Source organism: Gopherus flavomarginatus, chromosome 4, assembly GCF_025201925.1.
Source record: "Gopherus flavomarginatus isolate rGopFla2 chromosome 4, rGopFla2.mat.asm, whole genome shotgun sequence".
Taxonomy (NCBI): domain Eukaryota; kingdom Metazoa; phylum Chordata; order Testudines; family Testudinidae; genus Gopherus; species Gopherus flavomarginatus.
The window spans coordinates 32588288-32598698 of record NC_066620.1 but is presented as its reverse complement, the minus strand read 5'-3'; the positions used below and the strand labels follow the sequence as shown (position 1 = coordinate 32598698).

The window sequence follows — 10411 nt, the reverse complement described above, 5'->3', positions numbered from 1 at the left end:
AGGGTCACCAGTCAGTAACAACTTTATGGGTTGTCTCAAAGAGGTAAATATCATCAGCCATAAATCCATCACAAATGTCACATCATGATTTCTAGAGATAGGCAAATACGAGAACCTCTGATCCAATTCCTTTGTATTTTGGCTGGGATTCCAATATTTGAACCTGTCCCTTCAGTCAGAATCAAAGACAAAAGTGACCTATTTTCATTTCTTGAGTGTATCTAAAACCTTGTGAATACAGCTGACCTTCTGAACAGTTCAATTCATTACATCGTATCTGGTTCCAAACCCTCACCTCAGCCTAATTTGAATCCAAACAATACTTTCTCTGTCTGTCTCTAAAAATTTTATGATCTACCTACTGTATTATTTAAAGACTTGTGTTTTGAACATATCTTTTCATTAGTTTTCTTTAACAATAAACACAATTGTAAAGATATTTCCTAACCTAATCTCACAATCTGTGATTCTCTGACGTCCTTCAATATTGTGAAAGGGAGTGAGAAGGGGTCATAAATACAAGCTTTTTATGGTGAACTGCAGCTAGTTAGTATTGATCCTGGTTTAAAGGAAGCTTGTTGTGTGAAGTGAGATGATTTATTGCATTGATAAATTTTAGTGCAATACTGGAGGCTGCTATGAGATGGTGCAATTGTATTCCAAGGTTACATTTTGGAAAGGACATAAGGGGAGTGAGAATGTGACACAATGAAGTGCTCAGACTGTGGTATCTACATGTTGTTTGTGGTGTTCCATATCCACTCTTTGTAGAGCTTAGAAACACTGGTTCAGAATCATGCTTGGTAAAGTTCACTGTTCCTGATATAATTGTAATGGTCTGTCAAAGTGTGTCTAGGACTGGCAGTCACAAGTTATGTGACCTTCAAGTGTGTGTCAAACAAAAGTATTAAATATTGCACGTAAAAAACCAGGTAAAATCCACTATTTTCTCTACTTGACTTCATTTGGACACTGTGTCTCCTCTTGGCTATGGCAACAAACTGTATTGTAACATCAACAGCAGCTTGGGAATCAAACTACCTCTTGGGTTTTGGTAGGAAAGGGGACCACAATGACAGCTTTGTAGAACTCAGTGGTTAAAAAGAAAAAAAGGGAGAGCACTCTCTGAACCAGCTTAGGAGGAGGAGGAGCTCTGGAGGAGATATACTTACCCAAGCCATGGAGAGGAGGGAGAGCTCCCTTCTGCTGTGAGCAGTGTAGTGACAGAGCTTTGCTCCCAACCACTTCCTCTTACTTTATCCCATAGTAAAATCTCAATAGCTCCACAAAACCTACATTGAAGATTCAATAACAAGTTGATTTTAAGACCTTAAGCTTTTTACTTATATATGTCCTGAGTTTGATTGAAGGAAGGCGCTATGGGAAACAGCTGGATACCTGTGGCAGACCATGCAGGAGGTGAGAGAGAAGAAATGGGGAACACCTCTAGGTCCCTGCAGCTTGCGTGGGTCAGGGGAATAGCTTTGATGTGTTGTTTTGTGTTGGAAGAATAAAACTGTGCCCTGAAGGAAGAGCCTGAATAGACTTTGAGCATAGTGTTAGTCCTTCCTGGCTGTGAGACAGGCCAGAAGCCTACTCTACCTCTCTCCTCATAACATGCTGCCAGAGTTGTGGTCAGTGGAGGCAGCTGAGTTTGAGCCCCATTGCTGGTGTAAGCAAGAGGGGACAGCTCTCAAGGCATTCTCCATTGGGGCCCCACACCTTTGAAACTCACTTCATCCCTTGGTCATAAGAGCTCAAATTTGTTAGGATTTACAGTGTGCCTTGAGGTTTAGCTTTTCTCCATCCTGAAAGCTCTATTCTTCCATTGGAAGAGACAGGGATCCTCTCAAAACAATAGTATGTGACAGTGTAATTGTATATCATAATGTGTACATACAACGGCATGAAATTAAGGTTGCACTGGTAACCTTAAATGTGGCATTTCCTAATTTGTGAGTGCTTGACTTTGCAACTTTAATGTTCTCTGAATGAAGGTCAACAGCTCTGGGCTATATCAGATCTGTGAGGGCAGAACATTACAAAGGAAAGTGATCCTTATGGAGAATGCTCTGCCTGTAGTCCCCTTTTATAACAAGGGGTGTCAAGTTCAGAGAAGTCTGCTGATCACAGTTGTGGTAGCTTGGCACAAGGAGAGACTCCATCCTTCAGGTCAGAAGATCTCAAGCCCTTTTGGACGTTTATAGGAGAAAACCAGCCTGCAGCCTGTGGATATCATAGAGCACTGGTAATGTATGCTGCCCACCCATAGATACCAGTTGGCGAGTGGGCTACAACATATTCCTCCTACTTAAGCGCCTGGTGTAGGTTTGGCCCCGTGTAGAGCACACTGAGATATACCATTCTTGAGGTGATGAAAGTATGGATAACTGTCACAATCCCCTTACAGATGGTAAAAAAGCTATATTTGTAATTGCTGTTATATAATCAAGTCATAGCAGAAAAGGATCAACATGACCTCCAGATATTCAAGAGGACTGTCTAGATAGAGTGAAATGGAGACATAAAGCTGGACGTTATCCAAAAGTGGCAAGCTCCAGAAGCCCATGCCTTCTCACCAAGCTTTCCAGATGCCCTCTATATATGTCAACTGGAGGGAAAACAAGATAGAATCTTGCGGAATTAAAGACAACACAAAGACTAAGGGCCCTTAGAAAGAAGGAGTAATTGCCACACCTTGCCCTGTGGAAAGGGTCAACACGGAAAGATCAAAGCCATCTAAGAGCTGCAGCATCCACTGTAAGATAGTCAGCAAAACCTAATTGTCAGTAGTATCAAATACTGCTGAAAGAATAGACAATTTCAACATGGAACTTGGTTTTCATTGCTGGGTTATCATGATACCAGCGCTGTTTCTGGGCCACCCCCAAATCTGTAGCCAGACTATCAGACAATTGTCTCATCACAACTTTCTCTATCAAAATGGAAGATTAAATACTGGCCAGTAATTAGTCATTGCCAGCATTGGGCTGTGTGTGGGGGGAGGGTTGGTTTCGTTTTTTTTAGTCAAAGGCTACAAAGACAGCATCCTTAGGAGAACCAATAACTTGCTTTCCTGAAGGGAGGTACTGACAATCTCACCCTATAATGGACTCAGTACTTTCCCACAGGCTTTCACCTGCCAGGAGGGACACAGGTTCACATAATAGGACAAGGTCTTCCCAATACTTCCAGTACTTCAATGAGCATTAGTGGCTTAAACTCAGCCAGAAAAGACCTAGCCTTTGTCTACTCCAGACAACATTCTGTAACCATGAAAGCAAACACCTCAGTCTAAATATATATAATTTTACTATAAAATAATCAATGTTTTTCTCACTGAGTGGGACACAGATAAGACACTGAGTGGAGTCAGATTGGGTTGATCAAGCACTCAGAACAAATGCTCTTACTGAGCTTTTGCAGATGCCATGATGAGGCAAAGAATATCATGTTTGCCTGCTGTACAGCTCAAGCATGTGGGATTAAAAATTATTTGACGCAGCTAATCATATTCAGCACCAGAGTTCTGCACCTGCCCCTGTAAGCATCTTCCCTCACATTTCATCTGTTGCAAATCATCTGTATACCAAGGTGAACTGTGATGATGAAGACAACTAAAAGGTCAGCTAGGAGCTACCCGTCAAGGGTAGAAGAAAAAATATTATTATAAAATCCTACCAAATCATCAACAGAGTGGCCTGTTGGAGGATCAGTCATGTCCTTCCAGGTCTCCTGGAAATGCTCTGGATCCATTAGCCTACAAGATGAACCATCAAAACAGGTCCCTCATCCTGACAGGCTACATGTCCCACAACCTAAAAACATAGGATATAATAGTCAATACATGACATAGGATGGGGTGAAGAGACAGACTAACAAAAATAATAGCATATGCACATTTCTTAGCCAGTAATTGCATTTTACTACCTGCCTACCTATTAGTATGTTGCAGTTTATACTATGCATTATGGAGGAGGGTCTTGAAGGAGGATTCGTAAATTTTAGGCCAGAAGGGATTATTACATCATGTAATCTGACCTCCTGTATTACAGGCCATAGCAGTTCCTTTTAACCCTGTATTGAGTCCAGAAACTCAAGATAAGATGACGGCTTGACAGATTTTGACTGGAAGCTCTTCAAATTTGTAAGAGTCATGGGAGAAAGCATGAGAGTCCTTGTCAGCATAGCAGGCAATCAAGGCTGGTGCAGTGAAGGTTGTGAATGTCTTTGGAAGTAAATACAACAAGTTTGTGATTGCAGATTCCGGGTAGTAAAATGCAATTACTGGCTAAGAAATGTGCATATGCTATTATTGGGAGCCAGTTGAGGGACTTAGAGAAAAATGCCATATACTGATGAGGCAAGAAGATAATTTTAGCAGCAGCAATTTGGATGGATTGAGATGGGGGAAGCTAAGGTATCAGAGACAAAGAAAAGGAAATTATGACAATAGTCAAGGCATGAGATAGTCGAGCACTGGACAGTAGTTTTGGCAGTGTGGACAGAAAGGAAAGATCAGAGCTTGCAGATGTTACACATGAAGAAGCAGGAAGATTTAGACATAACTTAGATGTGCTGGTCAAAAGAAAACGCCAAGTTATGCATAAAGTATGGGTTTGAAACAAAAGGGGTAGGGGGTTTGCAGGGCTTCAGGGGAAAGATCAGGAACTTGATTTTGGCCATGTTATGTTTCAGTTGATAACGAGATGTCCATGAGGAGACAGTAGAAAGGTAGGCTTTGAGATTCTAGTATGGATGAAGGAAGAGAGCTCCAGAGTAGAGGTTTGGATTTGAGAGTCATTACTATAAAGATAGTTGTCAAAACCATCTCTTCAGATGAGATCAGCCAGAGAAGGGGTCTAGAGGGAGAAAAGGAGGGGTCTAAGGACAGAACTCTGAGGCCTGTAAGCCTAAGGGTTTATCTAGACAAAGAGTCTAGATAAAATCTCAAGTGTGCTAGGGAACTTTTAGTGTTCAGCAGCATACACCAGCTTTGCATGCAGTACCTCTCCATTTAGATAAGCCCTAAGCCTCTTTGTGGCTAGGTCTCTGTAATTGTGCATGGCAAAATTGGTTTCAAAAGGCATATCCTAAAAGCCTATTTTTCAGCCTAACCTTAATCGGAGTTCCATTTTTGGCAGACAATTTTGTTAGTATTAATAACTATATGGTTTTGTACATGCAGTTTAGGCACCTAAGCACCTAATTTTGAAGCACAGTCAGATAATTGGCTATGTAAATAATTTTAATTGTTGCTGTATTTATTTGCACCTGCCAATTGTATGCATAAAAGTGGAGGTTAATGAGGTTTCAAAATGTGACCCTATATGTTAACATTTAAAAACCAAGTCCTTTGAGTTTGGCCAAGATTCACTTTGTGCAGGACTTGAGGGAGGGAGAAAAAGGTAGCAAAAAGCCTCATTTACCCATCCCACTCCCTTTTCTGTGTCTATCTGGGCCCTGCTGTAAATCAGAGCAGCCTCAGACTAGCTCTAATTTATCTTGAGCTGCAATGGCCCACAAGGGACAATTGCAGGAACTAGGGATTAGCTGAAGTGTCTCAGTGTTCTCAACATGCCTCTGTTGTATTAATTTATGTGGGATATAGGGACCTTGTGATGGGGCATGTGCCCCAAACTGGCCCATAATGGGTTAATAGAGCCCTAAGAAAGCTACGCAGGAGGCAGTCAATTAGAGAGGGGCTGTGAGGAGCAGGCAATCAGGGCTGGGCTGGCCCATATAAAAGCTGCAGAGCAGAGCAGCTTCAGTCACTTCCTGGAGTGGGAGGAGGGAGAAGGACTGGCTGCCTTGCAGGCTGATGGTAGCAAGGACCCTGGACAGAGCAGTACTGCAGGAAGAGATCTGGGGAGCTAAAGGCAGCTCCTCGTGGGCTGCAAGGATCTGCAGGCTGAGGCCCTGTGGCAAGGGCAAAGAGGGTGCTGGGACTATGGGGAAGTGGCCCAGGGAAACCTACTGAAGGGCTGGAGGGAGCACCGCAAGCAGCAACCTTCTACAGGGTCCCTGGGCCAGGACACAATATAGTGGGCAGACCAGGTGCCCCCATCTCCTTCCTTGGCACTGAGGAAGCAGCCAGACAACCACAGTGGCTGTGATTGCCACTGAAGGAAGTGACTGGACAGTGGACTGCAGTTCCCCTGGAAGGGCGGGAGAACCAAGTGTAACACAGCCAGAGGTCTATTTCCTGAAGAGGACGCCGCGGTCCTTGGGGCAACACCATATGAGACCCTTAGACAAAAAGGAGGCAAAGAGTTGGCTGTTGGTGCCATGAGGAGGGCCATATAAGCAGGTACTATGCCCCTAGGAGAAGGCGAGGTCAGAGACTGTCAAGAGGGATGTGGAAGTGATGACTGTGGACCTTGCAGAGAGCTATTTCCCACATCCAGCAGGGGAAAGTAGGGAGGTGGCTCTTTTTGCCTCAGTCTTCACAGACAAGGAGAGCTCCAACACTGATGTCCTGGACAACACAGTATGGAGGTGAGCATCCCTTAGTAGTGAAAGAACAGGTTAAGGACTATTTAAAAAAGCTGGACATACACAAGTCCATGGGTCCAGATCTAATGCATCCGAGGTGTTGAGGGAATTGGCTGATGTGATTGCAGAACATTATCTCTGAAAACTCATGGTGATCAGGGGAGGTCCAGAACAATTGGAAAAAAGGCAAATACAGTGCCCATCTTTAAAAAAAAGGAAGAAGGAGAACTCGGGGAACCACAGACTGTTCAGCCTCACCTCAGTCACTGGAAAAATCATAGAGCAGGTCCTCAAGGAAACCATTTTGAAGCACTTGGAGGAGAAGAAGCTGATCAGGAACAGTCAACATGGATTCACCAAGGGCAAGTCATGCCTGACCAACCTGATTGCCTTCTATGATGAGATAACTAGCTCTGTGGATATAGGAAAATACTTCTCCCACAGTATTCTTGCTAGCAAGTTTAAAAAGTATAGATTGGATGAATGGACTATAAGGTGGACAGAAAGCTCAACAGGTACTGATCAACAGCTCGATGTCTAGTTGGCAGCCGGTATCAAGTGGAGTACACCAGGGGTCGGTCCTAGGGCCAGTTTTGTTCAATCTTTATTAATGATCAAAATGATGGGATGGATTGCACCCTGAGCAAGTTCGGAGAGAGGCGACAGACAGGTTGATATACTGGAGAAAAGGGATAGGGTCCAAAGTGACCTAGACAAATTGGAGGATTGGGCCAAAAGAAATCTGATGAGGTTCAACAAGGACAAGTGCAGAGTCTTGCACTTAGGGTGGAAGAATCCCATGCACCACTAGAGGCTGGGTACCGACTGGCTAAGTGGCAGTTGTGCAGAAAGGGGATTACAGTGGACGAGAATCTGGATATGAGTCAACAGTGTGCCCTTGTTACCAAGAAGACAAATGGCATATTGGGCTGCATTAGTAGGAGCATTGCCAGCAGATCGAGGGAAGTGATTATTCCCATCTATTCGGCACTAGTGAAGCCACATCTGGAGTATTGCATCCAGTTTTGGGCCCCCCACTAAAGAAAGGATGTGGACAAATTGGAGAGAGTCCAGCGGAGGGCAACGAAAATGATCAGGGTCTGGGGCACATGATTTACGAGCATAGATTGAACGAACTGGGCTTATTTAGGCTGCAGAAGAGAAGAGTGAGCGGGGATTTGATAGCAGCCTTCAACTACCTGAATGTGGGGTTCCAAAGAGGATGGAGCTCAGGTATTCTCAGTGGTGACAGATGACAGAACAAGGAGCAATGGTCTCAAGTTGCAGTGGGGGAGGTCTAGGCTGGATATTAGGAAACGCTATTTCACTAGGAGGATGGTGAAGCACTGGAATGGGTTACCTAGGAATGTGGTGGAATCTCCATCCTTAGAGGATTTTAAGGCCTGGCTTGACAAAGCCCTGTCTGGGATGATTTAGTTGGTGATGGTCCTGCTTTGAGCAGAGAACTGGACTAGATGACCTCCTGAGGTCTCTTCCAACCCTAATATTCTATGATTCTACCAGCCACATTATACTATATAAGTTACAGCAGTGTATGTTTTATGTTTTACCCTCAGCAATGTGTTTGAAAGGGTACTATGGAAAGCAGGAGAGCCCAGGATCACATTCCTCTTTACATACAGATATGTGTGAAACATCGTTCCTATTATCACTATGCAGCACAGAATCCAGAAAACCTCAAGGATTATTATTGAGAATTCATGACTATGGAGCATTTCCCCAGGATGTCATTTAGAAAGGATATTTCCAAGATCTTGCATGCACCTATATCAAAATATAATTATAAATGGAAAGCAAAAGTGAGTCAGACAGAGATGTTTTAAACAGAGGATTGGACTAGATGATGATCTGAGGTCTCTTCCCACCCTAATATTCTATGATTCTATGATAAGATGACTGAGATGGAGAGGACCCAGACAGATAAGGGAACCCACAATGGAGCAGGACAGGCTGCAGTAGAGACCATGGCCCTGGAGAAGGGAGGCAGATTGCGCCTCCTGGCAGAAGACTGAGGCAGGAGAGGGACATCCTAATGGCACAGCTGCTTGGGAAGCAGGGATGATTAAACACCCCCTGGGGTAGTCAGTCTTAAGGGGGAGGTGTGTGATGAGGTGTGTGCCGCACTCTGGCCCATAAGGGGTTAATAGATCCCTAAGGAAGCTGCACAGAAGGCAGCCAATTAGAGAGGGGCTGCGAGCTGCAGCCAGTCAGGGCTGGGCTGGCCTATATAAGAAGAGCTGCAGAGCACAGCGGGTTCAGTTATTCTTTGCCAGGTGAGGGTAGCAAGCACCCTGGACAGAACAGTACTTCAGGCAGACACCTGGGGAGCTAAAGGCAACTCCTGGTGGGCTGCAAGGATCTGCAGGCTGAGGCCCTGAGTCAAGAGCAAAGAGGGTGCTGGGATGACAGGGAAGTGGCCCAGAAAAACCTACTAAAGAGTGGAGGGGGAGCTGCAAGCAGCGGCCATTTACAGGGTCCCTGGGACAGGACCCAGAGTAGTGACTGGGTTCTCCCCACACACCCTTTCCTCATCACTGAGGAAGTAGCCACACAACTGGCTGTGATTGCCACTGAAGGAAGTGGCTGCACAGTGAAGTGCAGTTCCTCTGGAAGGGGGAAGAACTGAGACAGCTGGAGGGCTGTGTCCTGATGAGCATGCCGCGGTCCTTGGGATGACATGGATCCAGGAACAGAGGTGATGGCAGGTGAGACACCACCAGGAGAGGCACAGAGATAAGTCCCAAGACAGCCAGTAGGAGGTGCTGCGGTGGTGTGTCCCACCCTGTTACAGGCCCAAAGAGTCAAAGGCGTTAACAAGACCCTGTCACTGTACAACTTTGAATAGAGACCTTAGCCTGCTTAGTACCATGACAAACATATCATTAAAACTTTTTTCCACATTGTATTCAAGATACTGAAAAGGGAAAACAGTTCAAACATTTGAACTGTAAGCTATTTTAAAAGGCTTTCATTTTAACAACATCCCTTCTTCCCTTTCCCTTCAGGTGGAGAGTTTTTAGAAGGAACCCCACCCCATTTAACAGTCTCTCAGATAGTATTAAAGATGCTAATAACTGTCCTTTTTGGGAAAAGAGAAGAAGTTAGTTGAGATAGGCAGGAGCTGCTGTTACTGCTGCTATTACAGTTTGATCCCATTTCCTAGAAGACAAGATAAGACCAACACACACACAAAGAAAGGGGAAAAGAACAGCAAAAACAGAAATCTCTCTCTGGCATTGACTTTTGTTTCAACTTCACTGCTGGAGAAACACAGGCATAACACAGTCTTATCAGTCACTCTGAGAACTGGCAAACTTATACCAGCATTGGGCTGTTCAGGGCATTGCTTTTAGTTGCCTCTTTCTGGTTATAGGCTTTCGGAAGTATTGTAAAATATACAGGCTTGGCTGTTTAAGCCAGATTTTTATTAGAGAAAAGGAAAAAGGACAGGGACAGGAAAGAGAAGGAATGAGGTGGGGAAGGAAAAAGACATGGTGGGGGAAGAGCGACAAAAGTGTCACAACCCAGGTGATGTTTGGGGCTCAGCAAGCAGAGACAGTAATATCATCTCTCTTTGGCCTGCTCTGGTCAGAACATCTCTTAGGTTTAGGATGAAGAAGGTCCAGGGTCCCAGAAGGGTAGGGGGGCAGCCATGACAGTGAAGCTTGCTCCAGTAGCCAGTTTTTCTCCCCAAATCTTTCTTTAAGGATCCCAAAAGGAAGCAATGAACAGAATAGTTAGGCCTAATATCTGACACCAGTTTTGGTTCACTGATTTCTGGTTCAACACTTCTCTTGTTTACAAGACATAATCTTAACATAGTCCTTGAATTATCTTGTAGGCCTTTTTGTTTGTACTAATGCAGTCTTTGTTTTCCTTTGCAACTTTTCCCGTC

At 44.4% G+C, this 10411-nt stretch overlaps 1 protein-coding gene across 15 annotated transcripts in view; it reads left to right on the top strand.

Annotated features, from left to right (window-relative positions):
• The window catches only part of NRXN1 (neurexin 1), a 1267446-nt gene that overhangs the window by 475186 nt on the left and 781849 nt on the right, over positions 1–10411 (top strand). For all 15 annotated transcript variants that reach the window (XM_050951741.1, XM_050951740.1, XM_050951749.1 and 12 more), the window contains one exon: positions 1–43. This exon is cut by the window's left edge and continues 119 nt beyond it. In XM_050951741.1, the coding sequence (XP_050807698.1) occupies positions 1–43 (43 nt within the window). The remainder of the gene's footprint in view (positions 44–10411) is intronic.